Source organism: Seriola lalandi, unplaced genomic scaffold (genome assembly GCF_002814215.2).
Source record: "Seriola lalandi dorsalis isolate HSWRI2012SDOR001 ecotype SW California unplaced genomic scaffold, Sedor1 jcf7180002054502, whole genome shotgun sequence".
NCBI lineage: Eukaryota > Metazoa > Chordata > Actinopteri > Carangiformes > Carangidae > Seriola > Seriola lalandi.
In genome coordinates, this window is record NW_019525055.1 from 746675 (window position 1) to 769084 (window position 22410).

A 22410-nucleotide genomic window follows, 5' to 3' on the forward strand; every position below is an offset into this window, starting at 1 on the left:
AATCCTCGGGCATGCGCAGTGTGTACACGTGGCATTTCCTCTTGTGCTCTGGATTTTCCAAGCGTACTAGGAACAAGAAGAGAGAATTTATTTACCTGTTTAAATCTTCGAATTTATGCACAACCACCGCTTATTATAGTATTTGCTCATTTAGTTGGATGTGACGGAATTGGCAAAATATGAATACTCATGTCCATCTAGAATTCAAACAATCACAAGAGTAATGGTCACCCATAGAATAAGTGACATTTTTTAGTCTTTTTAAGACTAGCACGATTATTTTAAATGACTTTACAAGCGAGAAAGTAAATACTGCAATCGTTTGTGGTTTTGTTTGATCTATAAACCAGTGACACGCGTCTTCATAAAAAATATTGCATGGGAAAACCCAGTGAGATATGTGTTTGTAAATTATAAATTAAGAGCTCTGGACCCTCGGTGTATGTCAGTTCTCCACCCGGAAGGATTATTGTGAAACATAAACAGGAAGCGGCTGGGCAGAGTTTTGGGGAGTTGTTGGACAGCCATTGCAGTGTCGTGGCTCAGTAACAAAACACGAAAAAGGAGAGGAAGACCTGGCATCTCGCAGGCTCTCTTTTTTGACCGGGAGACCAATTTACATGAGTATAAGAGCGAACGCACTCGTTAAATCAATCTACACCTAAATAACGGGTAAGTATTTTTTTGATACATATTTTCCCCTGCGATCAAAAAGGAGTCTAATGTGAGCGGTCGGCATCACGGCTAGAAAATTATCCCGGCTGCTAACGATGCTACGTTAGCATTGCTACTACCAAGTTGGCTAACTCGCTTATTATCAAGGACTCTAGTTGGATTGAACCCGTAGTTGAACCGCTGTTGTATTTATTTTAACATCAACATTTGTTATCAGACGGGAAAAACTCGTACTATCACAGTTTTCTGTTGTTGGTGGTACGTCGGTGAATTATTTCTCTAGCTAACTGCTAAGTAGCTAACGTAGCTAGTATCCTCTCGATGCAACGTCGCCTCTTAGAGAATATGACACGTAACTAGTAGCTTCCTGCTAGCCAGCCTGTTAGCCGGCCTCACCCCAGCTTTATAATATTAGGCTTAACGAATATGTCTAATTTTCATTTGAGTTGTTATTATTCTTATAATTTGGCCCTTTTAGTTGTTTTGCCAACACGTAATCTGTCGAAGATGAATCATCCATGTAACGTTAGCCGTTAAGGTAAAGGTTAGCAATCTGCTACGTTGACAGTGGTTGTGATAACTGGTTTGACAGCTTGCGTTCAGAGTCTTTATAATGTTATGGACTCACTTTTCTCATGGGATCTGTGTGAAATCACAACGCCTGCTTGAGAGTGCCGAGTAAATGGGAGTTAATTGAGATAATGTCTCCTAAAGGGAGAAAATGTGTTCTACATCTTAATTTGTGAGCTTAAATACATGTCTAAACCAGCGCTGTTATGTTCACATAAATAACATTTTCAAATCCTTATTATATGAGTGTTGGGAAACATTAACGGTTGTTCTTCAGAAACGGAAGAAATAGTTCAGAAGGTGAATAGCAATAACGACAAACTGTCAGCACGTGTACCCTGGTGATTTTTGAGTAAGTACACTAAACTTGAAACTATGCTCATTAAATCATTTGGTAGATTTTATTAATAACAGATGCTCTAGCTAGCTCTAAGGACTTTTCCAACCATATTCTTCCTGTACACTTACAAATGACTTAACTTGGCAATCAGCAATTTTTAGCAAACCTTTTTATCATTGTCATTTCAGTATAAAGCTGAATAATTAATTGATTAATCAATAAGTCATTCATAGGGAAATTAATTGGGTACCAAAGAAAGAATCAGTTAATCAAGAAAATAAGATTAAATGACAAGATAATGATAGTTAGTTGAAGCCCTACTTTAATGTGGTTGGTCATGCTTGCTTTAAACACACATGAATATATTGACCCATGTTTGCCTGCTTGTTGACAGTGAACTGTCAAACTATTTCACTTTCCCAGCTGCATCACGCCACATGTGGGAGCATAGGACTGTAATGCTAGCCCACAGTGTCTTAGAGGCCAATGAGAGTGGCAGCATATGGGACTAGAGCATAGCAGTCACTGACGTGTAGTTCAGCTGTATTTGCGTGGTCTTGAACTTTGGCTACCTTATACTTTAGCCCTGGAGTTGTTTGCACATTACGTAACAAGGGCTAGAGGTCAGCACCAGCTTGCCTTGTTCTGATGCCTCTGTAACTGTCACTGAGAAAATTAGATGAATTTGGTAAACTGTGTGTGTGTGTGTCTTCAGTGGATCAAACATTGTGGTTTCATGGGGGGAGGAATTTTGATCTAACCAAAAGCTTCCCGTTTGGTTATAGAGTGAGGATGTTTGTTGGTTTTTTTTTCCTCCCCCCTTTTCTCAGATATTCAGGACCAAGACATTTGTTGAAGCACTGATCACATGTAATTTAAAAGAGGGAAAAAAGACGCTTGTGTGAACTAGAATGACAAATCAACAAAACAACAGCTTTTCCTACGAAGAAATAACAAGCTGTTGCATGTAGCAAGTCAGTGAGCTGTTGATTTCACACAGATACAGCTTGCCCAAGCTCACATCCATTTTGTTTTGATTGAAATACATCCTAGCTAGCTTATCTTGAAAGGCTAAGACTAGGCTTAATTTCCAAGGCCCTTGCAGATGGCTTATGGTGAACAAAACACTCATGTTACCTGTTGAGGATGGTATGTGATCAGTGTTCTGAATCTTCTGTCCTCCTGTCCAAAGACTCCTACTGGAACAAGCTTATCATTGGCTATAGAAAGCCACTCATTGCTCTTATCACCAGTTGTAAATGGCTGTCTGATAGGTTGAGGTAGGCTTCATATTCCAAGAGCTGAGTGCCGTCACTCTTACAAGGTTTGCGGTGAGAGCTGCTGATTGGTTCTTATTGATCTTACTGTCTGTCTCCTGTTGCCTTTATTTATGTTCTGTTCATTTGTTGGTGTTTTCAGGTACCTTTCCTTCTCGGCCTGTAATCAATGTAGATATTAAACCATAATTTAGTCAACAGTGCGCCACTGAAAAAAAAAAAATACTGCATATGTATTTTTTAAATCTGAATAGTATGAAGTGAATACCAATTACGGTTTAATGGATGTAAGTAATATATGGATGGATTTAATATAATATATGTAAGTAATCTTACCAAATATGTACGGTAAATTTCCAACCTTGGCATTATACTGTACATCAAAATTTAAATTTAAACAGATGCTCCGGCCTACAGGTCATATTCTCCAGATGTAAGGTAATATGCTTACACCCCAGCGAATATCACCCCATCATAATTGCTATATTTTTTTTTATGAAAATGAAATGCAAAAATCACGCCTCCCACTGGAATCGTGACTGATATTGCAATCATAACGTCTGTCAAAAATAATCACAATATGAATTTTTTTTTCATCTCGTTCAGCCCCAAGTTGAACTTCAACACTTTGTTTATGCTGGGGATAAAGAGAGGAACTGTCCAAATCTCCCCGAAGGTTTCCTGCCAACAACAGTTTAGTGCTGACACTCATTTCTCGATGCACCTTGTGCTGTATACCATGTCCATTAGAACAGAGACACTGTATGGTCACTGGCAACCTTTTACAAAAATAAATAAAACGTAATAAGTTATTGATAAATATTCTGAGGGGAAGAAATGAAAAAATGTAGCAACATTAGACAACTTGTATCTGCTTCAATCTCGCTCACTCACTGTAGAATAATGATAGATGATACAGCTAACATAACATGTTCAAGTTCTTGATTTGCTTTGGTGTATGTTTATGTCTTCTTACCTCTGGTTTTTCCCATTTGTTGTTTTTCAGGATTCAACAGCTCCGGATATGTCATTCCTATTCGATTGGATTTATAGCAGTTTCAATAGCGTTCTACAGTTTTTAGGTGAGTAATAGTGATCAAACACTAACTTACAGGAAACAGGAATTCAGTGTTGAAGACCTTAAAAAGATTACTGCAGACTGCTTAATTATTTTAAGTCGATGAAAATGGTGTTCACGTAGTGTGAAGCACACAGCTATTGTAAAAAGTGTTAAGTAACATGATGAAATTGTTAATAGAATGTAAGTATAGTCCGATTAATATCGTCAGTGATCACAAGAAGAACTTTCATTGTTACAACTACTGGTCTGTCTTACACCTCAGTCCTCAGATGTATAGTGAAAAGCAGGGCTAAGACTTGTGCACAATAGTGGGCTTTGTTCCTACAAATTCAATGCTGTCGTGGGAGAAAGTGATAGGAAGAAAAGGAGTTTCTCTTTAAGTGTTTGTTCACTGTGTGCCCGCAGACACAAATTTGAAACACAAATACCCTGATGGCTCAGCAGGCGCCACTTCTTAACAGCAGATCTACACTACAAAATTTTATGTAATAAATCATTTTCAGCAAATTTGTGTCCTGTGCTAAAGCCCTTGTACTGCAAATGCATCAGTTTACTTGATAGTCAAAGTTCATCACAAGGCCCTCTTCACACTGATGAGTTTCTAATGTGGCCCATGTGGTAAGAAATTAATGAATTAGCATCATCACTGGCCACAGTTCTTTAAATGCTTCTGTATAGCTTCAATGGGCCCTTTTATATCTCCTTGGTGAAAGTATTTACGCAAGATGGCTTATGGGTTTGGTTCCCATTGGGATGACACATGCAACTCTTGTTTCTGTAAAATGGCTCAGCTAAAAGCATCCACCAAATGGCATATGTCATGAAAGGCACACAAAAGAAATGTCTCTGACAAACATGATGTGATTTTTCAACCCAGCTTTTTACATTTGTCTGTGATGAAAGTGTCCATTTCAGATCTGCTGGAAACTCTTGTTATGTGTACCAGCTGCTCTTCTCCCCAGCGTGTGCTGTTTTATTTTCTGTGTCAGAGCTGCTCCTGTGAAGCAGTCATTCCTGCTCTCCCTGTCAGACAGGTTGCATAGATAGTGCTGTTGTGAGTAATAAGGACATCTATTTGAGCTGAGTGAAGCAGAAATTTCACAAATCAACTGGGTATTTCTACGCTGACTCAGAGTAGTAAACTCAGCCTTGTAATCTGGTCAGGAAAGTTAAGGAGGAGGAAGTAGTAACCTTAGTTGAACCCTTGTTGTGTATTCAGCTAGTCGCTACACCCATCAGTGAGAACGGACGAGAAAAGTAAAATCTGGTTTGTTTCCATTTAAAGCATAAAATGTTTTTGTGCAGTTCAGATTTAAGGTGATTTTGTTGTGACAAATAGTGAGTTTTATCAGTTTGACTGAATGTCGTTCCTTCATTGAAAAGCAAATTGACCTCTACTTACTTTTTACAACTCCATGCAGCAGAAAATGCTCCCCCGGTCCAATCGAGGGGGCCTAACAACTTTTCTGGCGGAAACCCTGGATTGTAGCCTAGCTTGAGCAAGGGGGGATTAAATTTTTAATGTTCATAATGTTAAGTAGAGATTAGAGAATGGCAAAATCAGTAGGTGGACTATAGCCACTGTTTTCATTGTGCATCAAGGACAATATTTATATGTGTGATCTGAATATCTAGTACATGTCTGAGAACAAGTCTGAGCTTGGCAAGTCAAGTGTCACATTTATGTTTTGGTTCTTAAGCCATGAAAGACCTTCCAACTGAAATGGGCGAGGTTTTCGTATGTGTGAAATTCCCAAAGACTGAACGTTGAATATTATGATTCTGCCCATCTAAAGAGATTTCTAATGTCCAGGCTTGCATTCTAAAATCCTTCTGGCTTTGTTTCAGGACTGTACAAGAAATCCGGCAAGTTAGTATTTCTTGGCCTGGACAATGCTGGCAAAACAACGCTACTGCACATGCTCAAAGATGACAGATTGGGACAGCATGTGCCAACTTTACATCCAAGTGAGTTGGTGCTACTCTCTCTCTCTCTCTCTCACATGCACATCCACAGATGCTCACTCAGTAATGTTTTTAAAGCCATCCATACAAAAAAAAAAAAGAATCATGTCATGTTGATTATTCACAGACATTTGTTATCCATTTTTAAATGGACATTTTCAAACAGTCCTATTGAATTTTCATTTTTGTCATTTTTCATTCTTTACATGTGTAGATACACTAAACAATTGTGTGTGTCAGTGATTTTTAAGTGATGCTGTTTTTTTCAGATTTGTTAATGATTTATTTTCTTTTCTCCAGCCTCGGAAGAGTTGACGATTGCTGGCATGACTTTCACCACTTTCGACCTTGGAGGCCACGCACAAGGTGTGTGTGTGTGTGTGTGTGTGTGTGTGGGGGGGGGGGCGTGGTTTAAATGCTAATATATTAATAATAATGATACGTTTTGTTTGGTTTTTTTGGTTGTGATTTAGCGAAGACCTGATACTATATTTTTCACTGCAGATATGATCTGGAAATAACATGATTGGTATAAGCAGCATGCAATTTCTGCAGCGCATAAAGGAAATTCTCTCCTAACTCTTGCTAACATAAGGCCTATACAATATACCATTGTAAAACTCTCATGTTTATTTTTGTGTTTTTGTTAATCGGTGCACGCAGCCCGCAGAGTGTGGAAAAACTACCTCCCTGCTATTAATGGCATTGTCTTCCTTGTGGATTGTGCGGACCACATTAGATTGGGCGAATCAAAAGCAGAACTTGATGTAAGTACCTGCTACCATGTCACTGTAGAGCTGTGCTTTTGACAACATTCAGAACTTCCCTAAACTATATAAAAATGCATACTTTTGGTCAATTATTTGTTTTAATGTGTCTATGGCATCAGCAAAGTAGAGATAGTGGTAGGTTAGTTGTTGTAAAAAAAAATTATGTTGTTAAGTTTGTTTTATTCTGCTAATGCCGCTAGTATTTTAGCTTTGCAGTCCTGATGCAGTATTCAAACAGCCTTTACTTAAAAAGTTAGAAATAATGTAATAAAAACTCTTAAATGTTGCACAAAAAAGGTTTTAAAAAATTGATTCAAACTGATTTTTGTATCTATAAACAACATGGAAACCTCCCTCAGAAATGAAACAAGGTGTTTTTTTTTTTCCCTAAAGTCACATCTGAGCACAAATGTTTAGTAATTGCACACAAGGCAAAGATATGAATTTCTGCTCTCACAATAGCTGATGAAATACAATACCCTGTCTGATAGCAATAAGTGGGCGCAGCTCATCACAGCATTGTTTCATTTCCTGTCTGACTAAAGTACCTACTAAAAATCTTGCCATGCATTGGCTCTCTACCAGTTACATATATAACCCAGTCCAATTCTTTCAGGATCACCCCAGTGTAATTCAGGGAAATTTTGGAAATTAGAAACTATTAGAAACTAAATAACTCCTGGAAGACTCTAGATATCATTCAAACATCACAGGTTGATGTGTAACAGGGTAGATTTTTTCCTTGATCATCTTAAGGATAAGAGTTAAAACCGAATAGTAATGTATTTTTTACCCTCCTAGGCATTAATGACAGACGAGACCATCGGAAATGTGCCTATCCTGATCCTGGGCAACAAGATCGACAGATCAGAAGCCATCAGTGAGGAGAGGCTGAGGGAAATGTTTGGATTGTACGGACAGACGACAGGCAAGGTAAGTAGACGCAACAGTTATGTGTCAGGACAGTATGTTATACCCTATTTTAGACATATTGTCTTTAGAATTTTTATAAGTCAGACAAGTGTATAAAACAAGATACCACGTCAAGTCATTACCAGAGACTTGACCGAAGAAAAGACTGCATGAAGAGCCAAAGGTAGACGGAGGAGTCTCCACCCCACTACACTGACACTGCCAAGTTATTCAGTTAGGTGTCAAAACAGACTCAAGTCCCTGCAGTCCTGGTGGAATATATTGCTGCTGGCTGGCCATGTGTAAGCTGAAGTATTAAAAAAGAAAAAACAAATGTCAAGTTTTAGTTTGTGGGATAGAGATTTTTCTTGTAGAACTTACCTTCTTCACCAATTAATAGAACTATTTACATATTTACATATTCAAGAGATGTATTTAAACCTAGAGCTTGCTCTTGATCTCATTAAGTTACAACTTTCAAGCTACAACTCAGTGTCCCACAAGAGCTGATTTCTGTTTTACTTGTTTTTTTTTATATCAGCGCATGGCTTTGCAAATGACATAAATTTGTAATCTAATTATAAATAAAAGTAAATTTAGTGTGAGTTTTTTCCTGCTTTTCTCTCAGGGTAACATTCCCATGAAGGAGCTGAACACAAGACCACTGGAGGTGTTCATGTGCAGTGTGTTGAAGAGGCAGGGCTACGGCGAGGGCTTCCGCTGGCTCTCCCAGTACATCGACTAAAGAAGCCAAGCTGCCATAACATACCAACACCACCACCACCATCAGGGGGGCGCTAAACCCAACCACTCAAGACGCCCACCGTTGCCACCAGTACCATCATACTCAGCCCCATGTTTGGTTAAACAAGTCTGCCTCCACCTTCAGAGAAACCAGTACAACTTGATCCCAATAGACTTTTATTGGTCGAACATTTGGTTCCGCACTTACAGCATTCATACCTGTACGCGCGCACACACACACACACATACTCGCTCGTTTCTATCTCTCTTTCTTTTTCTAAGAGAGTAGCATAGCATCGGTTCCACAGCAAAGGGTGTTCGAATTCAAACGGATGAATCTTTTCTATATTGTGTCTGTTGTTTGCTGCCCTCTCTCCCTCCCTTTCTGCCATCTGTTGAGTGTGATGATAGATGCGTTATAACTGTAAATCTGTACATGTATCAAAATCCCTGGCGCCTCTTCCCCCTCTGCATCTCATTTTGAGCAATGACAGAGAGCAACATAGTTGTATACATTGCAGTACACTTTTTTTTTTTTAACAGTAAAGACATTCATTCAACATTGTATTTAATCACTGCGTTTTCGTTAGTCCCTTTTTTTGTTTTTTGTTTTCTTTTCCTTTTTTTCTACATAATTTCAATAAATAAAATGTGTGGCCACGTATACAGCCCTCACTATAGACGTGTGGCTGTTTCACTCATTTATTAAAATGGACCAGTGCATTTACCTTAGTGATCCATTTATTTAGGTTACTTGGAAGTTAAAATACTTTGTTCCAGACTTATATCTTGTGGGCACAGTAGCATTGAATGGATCTACGTTAACTGTGGGCTCCCTTTTTTAAAGAGAAGCATGGGGTGGTAGTAAAGCAATGGGAGGAGAATTTTAATAGAAAAATAATACTGGCTATAACCCCAGCGAGGTTTGATGGAATCATGTAGATAGCACAATGGTCAGTTGATGCAAAGAAAACTATTTAAGTAAATGAAGCTTTTGAGTAAATAGCTTGATAATAACATGCAGTAAGAGATGAAGGGAGGAATGAACCGATGGTTGTAACATCTAGTAGTCGTTGATATTAATTGTTCATCCTACAGATGTAATTTGCAGCGCAGACCTTTTTACAGGGTGAATCTAGTGACCAAGCGTAGATAACAGAGGACACAATCCCATAGTGGGAGCAGGTAGATAGACCTATGACACCTCTAAGAAAGGGACCATGTATATATGAAATGTACACGAACATCGTACATGGATTTTGTATTTATAAGTGGTATCCTTTGATCTATGTGCATTACCAGAAACTATTATGCATGCCTTGTTCTTTTGATTTTTAATGACCATTATTCCAGAGTACAACAGTAGGAAAGAAGATGCCAAATTTACAATGAGAGCTGATTGTCATGTTTTTTTAAAGGAAACAATGGAATTGCGCGTAATACACACTTTTTCTGTCCCTGTCCCTTTGTGTCTCTTTCATTCCCTCATGACTATGTGATGAGCTGTTCCAACAAGGGTGGGACTTGCTGTTGTTTGCATCATAAAAAATGTAATAAATGTTTGCAATGAATAACAGGCTTTAACATTGATCCACAATGCAGACTGATTTTTTTTTTTGGTCACTTTTCTTTGGTGAGGTCACTGATGAATGAAGGAATCAGTTCCTTTACTTAAGTAAAAGTACCAAAAAACAGCATCAAAAATACTCTGATACTGAAAGGTGCAAAGTAACTAGTAACTATAGCTGACAAAAAATGCTGCACAGTAAGAACAACAATATTTCTCTCCAAAATGTAAAGGAGTAGAAATAAAAAGTACCTTAAAATGGAAATTCTCGAAGTAAATTGCTCAACTATAGTTCTTGATTAAATGTACATGGTTATTGTTTTCAACACTGGGTGTGAACACTAAATTAAATTATGTTGATCTGACGGTTATAGTTGAATATTAGGCAGCTTTGGATTAAATAGCAGCATGTACACAGTTAACTGTAGAGGTTATGTAAAAAGCAAATTGACTTCATATTCTTGAACTTCATTACAAGCACTTTACTATCATGCCACAAGGTGGCGTACATGACATTAAAGCGTACATTTTTAGGAGTGTTATACAATTTATAGTTACTCTTCACACAGATGATAGTGAATCAGACATAGTATGAATGGCACCAAAGGGGTTCTTTAGAACATCAGTATTGCTGACAAGGTAAATTTATTTTCTCACTTGGCTTTCACGTGACAAGCAGGTGTACCACTGCATGGTAGGATAAAGCCCTTGGTTTTATCCCAGTAATTTCCTGATTGTGTCAGTTTTTCAAAGCATTCTGTGCATGTTCTATTCAGATGAAGATCCACAAAGCAACTGGTTTGATTTTTAGTATTCCACAAAAATCACTCACCTCACAGACTTACTAAATACATTGTTTTTATACAGTGTACTGCTTCATTGCAGTAATGCAATAAACACATTCAGGTCGTGTATTGGTCAGTTGGTGTCACTGTTTGTCTTCGAGGTTTCCTTTTTCCAGTAACAAAACTGGTGAATGCAATAATAATGGACTGCTACTATTAATTATTGAATGCTGGGGGTTCCTTGAATGTATAGTTTTTGTGGTTGCAATTTCAGTGGTAGCTCAGGCCTTATGCAGCACATTGTGCTTCCACCTGGAATGAAGTAAGGCTTTGCTTCCTTGCTTGCTTGCTTACACCTCAAGCAGAGATTTTGAATACTGTCCCCGCTCCCAACTGCAGTAGGTTTAGGTACTTCAAATGTGCGTCTTAAAATAAAGGCAGTGAAGTGTGCATCGCAATGGATTGCCTCCCAAGCAAATTCAGCTTTCTTTGTCATACAGTATGTGAAAGATAAGAAATTAATCTAAAAACTATCATATGATATGCTATGAAAAATATCAGAAATGTATACGTAATTCATAAATAATTTGATAAAACATGGACAACTACTAGTACATTCCTTTAAGTTCACATTCCCTAATACACATGGGTCATCCATGTCCATTTCTTTGCCCCACACATTATAGCACTCTCCAGTCACAATATCTGCCATATACAACTCCCAAGGCAATCAGTGGGTAGAAGACAGCCAAGACACCCAGCCAGCAGCAGATGCCCACACACCCCACAGTGATGCTTCTTTCTTTGAGCTGCCCCGGCAACCTTCCCCCTGCAGGGCTGCGCTCACAGTGGGGACTGGGGCTCTCGGTTTGAGCTGAGATCTGAGATATTGGCAGTGGGTCTCAGAACTGGTTTGTGATCCCTGTAGCCATCCTGGCTTGACGGATTTACCACTATCCGTGTGACAGAGGAGTGGGCTCGATGGGTCTGGACTCCTGACCACACAGACATGGAGCTTCTTGCCCTGGATGAGGTGCTAGGGGGTTGTCTTGTCTGGGCAGGCTAGGTGAGAGCAGGATAGGTTTTTTTTTTTTTAACATTAGACTGACATGGCTTAATGCAGGATTATGAGAGGAGGGAGTATTTAAATAGCAGTGTTTAAGGTAATAGTGCATTAGTTGTCAGTGGTCTTACCTCAGCGTGTGTGTGAAGTCTCTTGTCAGCTCTACAGAGGAAACTGACGCAGCTTGTCCTCCCTCACAGCGATTTAAGGATATGAGACACCAGAGGAGGTGACTTCCCATTAACGGTGACTTTGCCTGCATCTCCCTCGCAATCAGCATTCAAGACACACCTAAACCAAATGACAACAATACACAGGAAGTTAACAAGAAGGGGTTGGACAGCCAGGGTACACGGCCATCCATTCAGGGGGAAATCTCCTATCTGATCTTTATAAAAGAAATAAATCCTATTCCTGTTTTATAAAATAAGAGCTGCTGGATAGCTTTGAAATTCAACAACATTTACTTTTTTTTGTACATATATTGCTGATAGTCATTTGGTCTGAGTAAGGTGATTTTCCAAAGGTGAAGTTAAATATTTATATGTAGAGTGCATTTTTGCAATTGGAGCTCCAATGAGAGTGGAGATACATTTAGAAATTTAAATTTAAAATGTTGGATTATGAAAAGATGGCTGGGAGGGTTGTTACAATAAAAGTGTGAGTACAAATAACCTTCAGCTCATTCTTATAGTTTCTGAAACTTCTAACTTCTAACAATGTTATAAATGCTCATATGATCATTCAGCTGATTTGACTGCTGATAAAAACATTACAATCAACAAATTTTTACTACGAATCAGAGAGATTGAACTACAGTATATTATGATAAGTCTAGATCAAAATGATAAAGAGTGCATTGGTGATTTATCTTTGTCATGAAACCAGAAGTGTCTCTGAACAAAAAGTTTCACCCTGAGATGCCAAGTGCTGTCAGACTGACACATAAAGTGATGGATGATAAGATGCAGAGCTTCATGTTTTATTTATTTATTTTTATTTTTAGCATTCCCAACGCTAAACACGTGTCTACTGTAAAACACACCGCTTTCGACTGTAAATACTAGTGAAAAATCAGGCCACAAACACTGTAGGCACACACACACACACACACACACACACACACACACACACACACACACACACGCACGCACAGTTTGAGGACATTTTCTTGAAAATTCCATAAACCAAAATTGCACAGAACAAATAATAGTGATAAAACGTGACAGCATGACTTGCAGTGGTTCATTTCACGATGGTGGCCTAGCAACATTTACCAACAGCTTCTGGTTTATAGGTTTTTTTGCTTTGTATAAGCAACAGAGATTAGGAAAAGAAAAAAAAAGCTGAAAACAACTGTACTTAAGCAGCACAGATGAAGAATGATTATCCATTCATCTAAAGTGCCCTCGGTTTTGTTTTGCTTTATGTGTTAATGTAGCGTAGCCATGGCAATGTAGTGAGTACCTAGAAAACATGTTCCTAGATATGCGAGGGAGTGGAGATCCACATCAATACATTTATTCACAGTGCTTGAACTTGCCACAAAGAATCCACCACTGAAGCTGGAGCTGAAGTATGATTTGAAAAAATGAATGATCCTGAAGTGAAGTGAAAAAGTTGAATGACGTTCTATCATACGAGGCCCATGGGCCCTCTGTTCACAATAATTAAGTTTACTTGATCAAAACTCTCAGTGCAGGATTAATGATGTAATGATGAATATTAAACACTGGCAACTTAGCACTCTCATTCATATGTTGTGACAGATTTTCATTACAGGCTTTTAAGACTGATGGTTTTATATTTCAACTCATTTCTTCCCGATAATATGTGCAAAAATTAACGGGGGCATGAATTAAAAATAAAAGTTTATGTTTACAGTTTCCAGCAGATGTCATTGTCCTTCATTCTAATCAACATTGTAGACTTAATTCACCTTATTTTGAAACTATAATACTTATTATATTGGTGTCAGAAACAATCCCTTATAATCTACCCTCTGCACTCAAAGGACAAACTAAAAAGAAAAGAAAAACTACTTCACTGTCTTGTGAATACCTATGAGTAGTAGGTTTTCTGCTCAGAATTCATACCTTTATCTGCAAGATGTGTCTGATGCAGCCTTATAGTATTTCACATTGATCTATGGGTGGGGGGAACGAAATTACTTGAAGTATAAGATCTGAATGAATAGCACTTTTAAACCCTTAAATTTACAATCATTCATTTGGCAGATGCTTTTATCCAAAGTGCACAGTTAGTGCTAGTTCAGCATGTTAGGTGTTAGGTGAGCAGGTGCTCCCGGAAAAGCATTTGGTAACTCCTTCCACCATTGGGGAACCACAAACTAAAACTGGACTGGACTGTGATTGCCTTGTATACAGGGATGGTAATGCCAGAAAACATTCCTTGGAGAAGCACAGTGGTCAAGAAGGAGCACAAAAGTGTATGATTGAGTTCGAGTAGATGGGTGCAGCCCCAGATAGTGACTTGAATTTGATTTTAGCGGCCATGCTAGTGGAGGTCATTGAGCAGCAGACTGATATGTGTCCTTTTAAACTGATCAAAGAAAAGGCACCACCGCAGCATTTGTCCGTAGGGGTTTTACTGGGGATGAAGGGAGGCCTGCGAGAAGGGCATAGCAGTAGTCAAGGTGACAGATAACTACGCCCCAAGGCTTGGGTGGCGTACTGAGCCAGGTAAGGTCTGATTTTTCCTATATCGTGTATTGCAAAGCGAGAGACAGAAGCAACATCATCAGAGAAGGATAGCTTGGTCCTCAAACTTCTCACAAGCCAGGTGGTGTCAAGGAGTGAGGTAAGTAGGACCCAAATGCAGCCAACACATTGGGGGACGGCGCAGGCAGGATTATTTAACAAAATACAGACATGAACAGACGACGTGAACAAACCCTGAACTAAACAGACGAACCAACAGAGACAAAGGGAAGCACAAGGACTATATAGACAAGGGAGGCAAGGGTGATTGAACACAGGTGAAACACATTAGGGTGGGGCAGACAATCACCACAGACACAGGACCAAGACAGGAAGCAAAAACACTGACACACATGGAAACCAATTACAAAATAAAACAGAAAGTGCAAAAGTCCAAAACCAAACTAACAAAAAGTGTCTGACATAGCAAACCATGACAGGTGGGGATAAATGATGAAGAGGTGATTTTGATATTGATATTGTGATGAAGAAATTGAGTGGCCGGGATGACTAAGAGTTCAGTCTTCAGCAGTGAGTAGGGAAACAACACTGCCACCCTGCTTGAGTGTCCTTGAGCAAAGAGGAGAAAAGCTCTACTGTGGGTGACCTTTGATGGGTCCGAAGGATAATTCATTTTCTTATGGGGATCAAATACAGTGTTCCATTACTGTGATTAGAAATGTGGATTCGTCTTAAGGATATGTCTTTGCATGTGTCACCAGTTTGAAGAAAATGGTCATGTCTAGGTCCAGTACTTAGTAGCAGTGGTAATAGAAGCACCAGTAGCAGTACTTGTAACTAACATGTAGTACCAGCAGTGTAAGCAGTAGAAGCTGGAGTTTTAATGGTTGCTGCTCTCTTTCTCCTCTGGCTTGCTTCCTGTTTAGTTTGTGTTCAGTTCCTTTCTCTTTTAGTAACTTATTTTTAGTCACAACTCATGTGCGGCTTCCCCTCCTTTGTCAAGCCCTGAGCCGGGCTGTGACAGTTGTCAGATGAGAGATCTAACAAACAGAAAGAAAACAAAACAATCAAGAAAACACACACACACACACACACACACACACACACACAAACACACAGATGATATGATAAACACTTTTATTGCGTGGGACCTGAAAATAAACCCTTGGATCAGATAAACTGGGTGAGGAATTACCCCAGAGACAAAGCCAGGCATGTCTCTCCTGAACTCCACTTCCTTATTACGGAGGAAGTGATACCGTCAACATGTAGCAGCCATGCTCACGGTATCAGACAAAGTGATGGAAACAGTACATGAAATGAATACTTGAATCAAACAATCAAAACAGCAGTGCATACCAGAGAGTGCGATTATAATGAATGCCAGCCAGTAGCATGTAATGCCTACGTATCAACCTTAAAATGAAATGATGCTTTTCCTGAGGAAGCAACAGAAACTGAGATTCCCTCTATTTTTTTTTTTTAAACAAGCTATCCCTGTCACTTCAATAAAAAGAGAAGTATCTAGGCATTATCTGCTAGATTTGCTCAAACAAGATATTGTATGGTGTCTTTGCCTACACTTAAAAGATGAAATTAAAGGTCACCACAGGATATCCACTGTCTGCTGCTGTTTGATTATCAACTTATAGAGATTATACCTGCCACATCAGATGCCAACTGTGGTCCATTTAAATTGGTTTTCCTGCCCTTGCCGCTATAGAATGAGTGGCACGCTGGCATGGCCAAATGGAGCACAGCCAATAATAACAGTGTACGTTGTGCTGCCCTGGCGGATGCAACAAACTCAGCAGAAGAATGTGGGAGTTGTCAATCACGCGCAGTCTGCACACACCCACACAGTCCTGAGAAAAAGGTCTAATTGGGAAGTGTTAGTGAAAACACCTGTGTGGGTAGATAATGGGTATTTAGCAGGTTTAAAATTCTGCAACGTAACTAAAACCTGTAACATAAATGTGGTGGAGTAAAAAGTACAATATTTAAATGTAGTAGGTAAAGGATAAAGTCTTAAATAAAGGGTAAGAATCTCAGAGTATATCTTTTTCACAGCCGACTGTGATTTGTTAAGCAGGAAAAGCACAGGTGGAACTGATGACATTGGTGATGGACCCTTTCCATTTTAGTGTCGTGGAAGCCATGCCAATGAGCCAGAATACACATGATATGAGCCATAGAACCAGCATGCCTAAATAATTCATTATTAATCTTCAGTAGTGGAGGGAAATATTCAGACGCTTTACTTAAAGGGATAGTTTGGGTTATTTGACGTGGTAGTCATGCATAGTCAGTGTGTTACCCGCAGTATATTCGGATCAGCGTGCTGTCACTTACAAAGAGGCGGCTGGGAGCATGGACACAGAAGAAATATGTAGTAGCAAAGGAAAGTACTGTGTTCCCTGCTGTCTCTCCTACCTGGCAGCGCGCTGATCCGAATCTACTGCAGGTAATACACTAATTATGCATAACTACTTCACACAACCCCATGTCCAATAACCAGAACTATCTCCTTTAACTAAGGTATCAGTACAGCGTGTAAAAACCCTTATAATACTGGGGAGTCATATATTGACTTGGAATTCATCTCTGCCTTTTTGATTGTTTATTCAATAAAGATTTTTTTTTTTAACTGTGCCCTCTAGTACATTTAATTAAAGGTACTTAGTAAATTGACACCTCTTCCAGATGTTGATTGAGTGAATTCCAATATACAGCGCCCCTTCTGATTACAGTGTATTGTAATGTGAGCCAACCAATGTGGTCAAACAGCATATTGCAGTCTTGCTGGAGACAAGCCAGGTGAAGTTAACGTCGTTCGATGATAGTAAGAAGTGTCAACCAATCAGACCGCAGCACACCACTGTCAAAAAACTGTTTAAGATAAGAGCCGTCACTGATAGAAACTTAACAGTGAGATTGTTTTCTATTACCACTAAAATCACAGCATCTGCGCCATATGAGTATCTTATTGAGCTAATAGCAATGCCAAACTCAAAATTACTAAAACAGCGGGAAATCAAATGACATGGAGAACACTTGTCCTCCATGAAGGGAAGGACAGTGGCCAGTGGTCTTCATTTAGCATGACTCAAATGACTCTTCCCTGCCTTCTCTTGATGGTTAAACTGCCTACTGTGTCTGTGTGTTCATTTATGCATAGCTGTAGTAGTTGATGACACAGACGTTATAAATGCCTTAACGTCAGCCTGGACGTTGAGTTGTTGCACGTACTGTGTGGACTGTATGTATTTTCATAATTTCAGTTTTAATGTTGCATTGGTTTGAAAGTTAAGTCACTCATAGCTGTGGATGTTTGTAATCTGTGCCGATGGACTTGCTTGTTTGAACTTTGTTTTGCCTTGAATGCTCTGTAATAATTTGCTCTTATAATTAGCTTTAATGTGTAATTAGATACTGAATATTAGGATTTATATAGGCCTTTTTTCACATGCCGAACATAAAAGTATGAGGGATGTGTAGGTCATGGTCATGCATGAAAATACTTTTAAGGATTTTAACTTATCTGTTAGTGTCACCATGACTCAGGTGACACTGACTACGATCTTAAAGTTATCATTCATTTCTGGTCAGGAGTTTAATATATTTATTTTTGTTTGCCTCCTCTCCCTCAAAATTTCTTAGCTCCATTTCTTTCTTGCTTATTTTCTCTGTCATGTTCCTACCTTCTCTCTCTTCCTTCCTCTTTCACCCTCTCCTAATCAACAGTCCGGTAACTCTGTGAAGTAGAGGGTAACACACAAACACAGACACACACTGCAAAAACACTGAAAGCTATTTATAGTTGCTGGGGGGGTGGAGGGGGTTTACACACCATGGTGATGTGTCCTTCACCGCCGCTGTGAACAATGCTGCCTGCCAGATTCACAAACACACACACAGACACATGAATGCCCACGCACAACATGGACATACAGGGACCTCAGTTAGAGCATCATATAATATACAGGCCAACGTAGAAACCAACATGCATACAGTTAACGTACGCACACAGGCTTGTACACGTGCACACCAACACACATGTAAGTGAAGAAAGTGAATAAACACAGGCGTAAGCGTAAATGTTCATACAAAGATGCAACCACACACACACAAAAGGCAAGCCAACTTTTTATGTAACGCTCCCTCTGCCAGCAGTTCCTAAGAGCTGGTAATACTTTAATCTAAATATATACATTTTAATATAAGAGAGGACAGTTAAAGCAAAACATATCAACGCCAGAGGAAAAGTGGGCAGGGGGTCAGGGCTGAGGGGTGAAGGGCAAAATTGCTGTTAGTGCTAACTTGCTAATGCAGGAATGAAGGACGACTGTTTGAGCATAATATTGTTGTTGGTGTTCATTTTGTTTACAGTGACCTTAAAGTTGCAAAAATAAGAACTCAAATAATCCTGACCATGTGTGTCTACGTTTAGTATAGCAGATTGTGCAAATTTACTCTAAGTAGGGGTAACGCTTGGTTTTTTAATTTAGAGGGGAGCTAATATTTATAAGATTAGGAAAGTTCCTGGAGTACCAACTTACATAACTGTTTGTAAAAGCTGAAGGAAATTATATGTCCCGGGAAATTATTTTGACATTATAGGAACTGTAGAATAATAAAGCATTAACATAATGAAAAATGTATCATAGATTACTGAAATACTGGGAGCTATATATGAATACGATACTGCCGATTACCAGACACTACGATTTTTAACTTTGAAATTGTATTAAAATAATCAAGCTTTAGTTAGATAGTATATTTTTACATTTTAATGCAATATAATCTGTTCACAGTAGAGGGGAAAATTGTGCATATAAAAATAATGAATCTGGATATTATAATATAAACAACTTCTGATACGTGAAACTATCACACAAGATTCTAAATATTTGCATGGTAATAAACTACTATGGACAAGGATTGTTTAATTGTTTTAATTTACACATCGACAAACTGTCAAACTCTACTTTTAATACAAAGGGTCATTGGGAAATCTTTTTCAGAACAGGCAGTCCTTTGCAGTTAAAACATGAAAACTATAGCTTCTCATAGGGTATAGGCTACTTTACATTTGCCTTGTAGTGGTGTAGGTAAAGGGTGTAAATATGTTTTACAAAAGTCTGTAAGATGGTAGTCCTTGCACCAATATTATATTAAGATAAATGATTTTGCATTTATTGCATTTGGGAGTTGAAATGTTTGCTGATGGTTCTGTGGTGGAAGTTTGGTAAAACTATTAAGTCATATGATATCGTACCACCAGAGGTCAGTACTGGAAGGCAGCTGAGGATCTCTGACACCATCTCCATCCTGGAAGCATTTCTAAATCTATTCCTCTTTGCTGTGACTGAAGGGGGAAAAGAAGCAGTGATTCCTACAGTCAGACAGGATATGAAGAAAGGATGAGACTACAGTTATGTCCGTTTCTGTACTTAAGGATAATAGACCTTTTAATCACACAGTTTAAAAATGCATCAAATCAGCACTTGTGGACTACTGTAGGACAATCCAGCTGATCAATACTGACTTTAAATTAACATCCACTCACTGCAGACTCTATTGGGTAGGGTGTCATCAACTGGGACGTATCACACTGATGTCAGTATTTGACCTGCTGTCTTTTTCTCACACATCAGCACCTGATTGTGACTCACTGGGCTTTGTGTCTGTTTTTCCCAACTTTTTTTTATTTTAAAGTGCTGCTCTGAGTAATTACTGTCAAGTGAATGCACAGTTTGATTGATCAGTCACCTGCTGTAACTCATCCCGCTATCAAGGAAATTACGGGGTTTTTTTACCACTACACATAACTGTGTAAACAACTGCCTCATTTACTATAATCATATAGTATTAAGTAGTATAATTAAATATGTGGTCTTTGCTATGCAATATAATGGCACCTTCACTTTCACTCAATTTTCATGCAAAAAAAATTATGACAAAGCAAAAACAGAATCACAGATTTATCTTGCAAATTTAGTAAAAAGTCAAAACTGAAATATGATATATACAATATATATATTGTCATAAGTTATCAGACCCTTTACTCAGTACTCAGTTGATGCACCTTTGGCAGCGATTACACCCTTGTGTCTTCTCAGGTGTGACGCAACAAACTCTGCACACCTGGATTTGGGGATTTTGTGCCATTCTTCTCTGCAGGTCCTCTGAAGATCTGTCAAGTTGAATGGGGACTGCCAGTGGACTGACACTTCTTCTGACACCTCTGGGCTTTCAGGTGTCTTTTGCTGACAAGAGGCTTCCGTCTGGCAAATCTGCCATAAAGCTCAGATTGGTGGAGGCGCTGCAATGATGGTTTAACTTCTGGAAGTTTCTCCAATTTTGCTTTATCATTATGTGGTGGAGTGTATATTGATTAGGGAAAATATTAAATGATTAGCATTAGGCTGCAACATTAAATGTGTAAAAAGTGAAAGGGTCTGAATACCCTCTGAATGTACTGTAAGTCTAATATTGTATTTCATGAAAAATGTAATAATTTTTTCTGATGTAAGCACAGACACTCTATTTCAGACGAGGCAGAGCTTGTCTGGAATATAAAACGCTGTGGGAATCTCCAAGATGAGGCGGTAAACATGAATGATCTCTTCTCATTATCAATTCAGTTAATAGATAACCGCCTGAGCAACACTCACACTAATTAAATATATAGCAGGTACGCATGGCATTTTCTGTGTGAAACAGTGCCTCTGCTCTTTTCCCTAAAGGTTAATATTTTATAAAAACGTTAATTCATTCCTCATGTTAGTGGATGTGGTCTTCCTTCTGGATGACCGCCTCCAGTACAAAAACCCTGTAATGGAAGATTTTCCCTGAAATATTATGGTGGAAGGATGAACATGTGATCCATTCATTTGCCATTTGTATTCAGATCTATTAATTTGAGGAATTTTTTTTGTCAATCAATCAATTAACTGTTCTATCTGTAAAATATCAGAGGATAGTGACAAATGGCCTTTATGATTTCCCACAGCCCAAGTTGCCGTCTTCAGATGTCTTGTTGTATCTGAAACCCAACAACATTCAGTTTTCTGTCATATATGACAAAGAAAAGTATTGACTCCTTACATCTTAGAAGCTGGAATCAGCAACTTATTGATTTATCTATAATCTCTACTTCACTATCATGTTGTTAGAGTTAGACTGCCAATGGTAGAGGTCAGACTCTAGACCTACTACATCAAATCTCTTTTCAAATATTCACAACAAAACTGTGTATTAAGTGCAGAGCTAACGTGGCTGACATTATATTTGCTCATGCCAAGTTTAGCCAAATAATTCACCATCTATTATCAACAATTTAGAAATGTTGTACTTTTATATTTTGTTCTTCTTTTATACATGGTCTGTCTATTATATTGATAAAGTGAGCTAACAAAGCCAGCAGTAACATTATCAGCTGTCAGTCCGATTATTTAGCTCTGTTTGTGACAGTCATGTGGCCTTTAGACAGACTGTCTGCATGTATACTGTACATCAGATTTAACCATGTGGTCTGTTCTGATGTGTTGTATCACCAAATCATTTCCTTTGATGATAATAATCCTCAGCTCTCAAGCTCTCACAAGACCGTAACCAATCCTGTCATTATGGCTTTGTTTCATGCAACAGTGGCTGAATCATTTATCCATATGCTATCAGACATATACAACTCCCGACTGACGTACATTATTAAAAGTTATCATTATCAGTTTTTAATTGTGTTTGCTGGAAAGGGCTGTGGAGGCAGGTTTTGTCTTAGCTTTGATTTAGATTCTTTGCTGAACGTTATGCCTAGAGGGGAAGAGCTAGTCTATATACATGTACTTCTTTAAAACTAGAATTTCACTTGAATTATTTACCAGGCGCAAACATTCATCTGCTGGATTACAAATCAGGTTCAGTTGCATATACCCCTGTCCTCTACCCAAAGTGTAACAGTGCACTATAAGCAGACTG

General features: G+C 38.7%; 1 protein-coding gene and 1 long non-coding RNA gene across 2 annotated transcripts; one reads left to right on the top strand and one right to left on the bottom strand.

Annotated features, from left to right (window-relative positions):
* The first annotated feature begins 507 nt into the window (after positions 1-507).
* On the top strand, positions 508-9924 carry sar1b (secretion associated, Ras related GTPase 1B). Its single transcript, XM_023413072.2, has 7 exons — positions 508-672; positions 3869-3944; positions 5792-5911; positions 6209-6274; positions 6572-6675; positions 7480-7611; positions 8219-9924. The coding sequence occupies exons 2-7, from the start codon at positions 3887-3889 to the stop codon at positions 8333-8335; spliced, it is 597 nt and encodes a 198-aa protein (XP_023268840.1). The 5' UTR covers positions 508-672; positions 3869-3886; the 3' UTR covers positions 8336-9924.
* Positions 9925-10694: 770 nt separating this feature from the next.
* On the bottom strand, positions 10695-12033 carry LOC147818741 (uncharacterized). Its single transcript, XR_015437678.1, has 2 exons — positions 11881-12033; positions 10695-11748 (listed from the first exon to the last, which is right to left on the bottom strand). It is a non-coding gene; the product is annotated as an uncharacterized LOC147818741 (long non-coding RNA).
* Positions 12034-22410: the final 10377 nt, after the last annotated feature.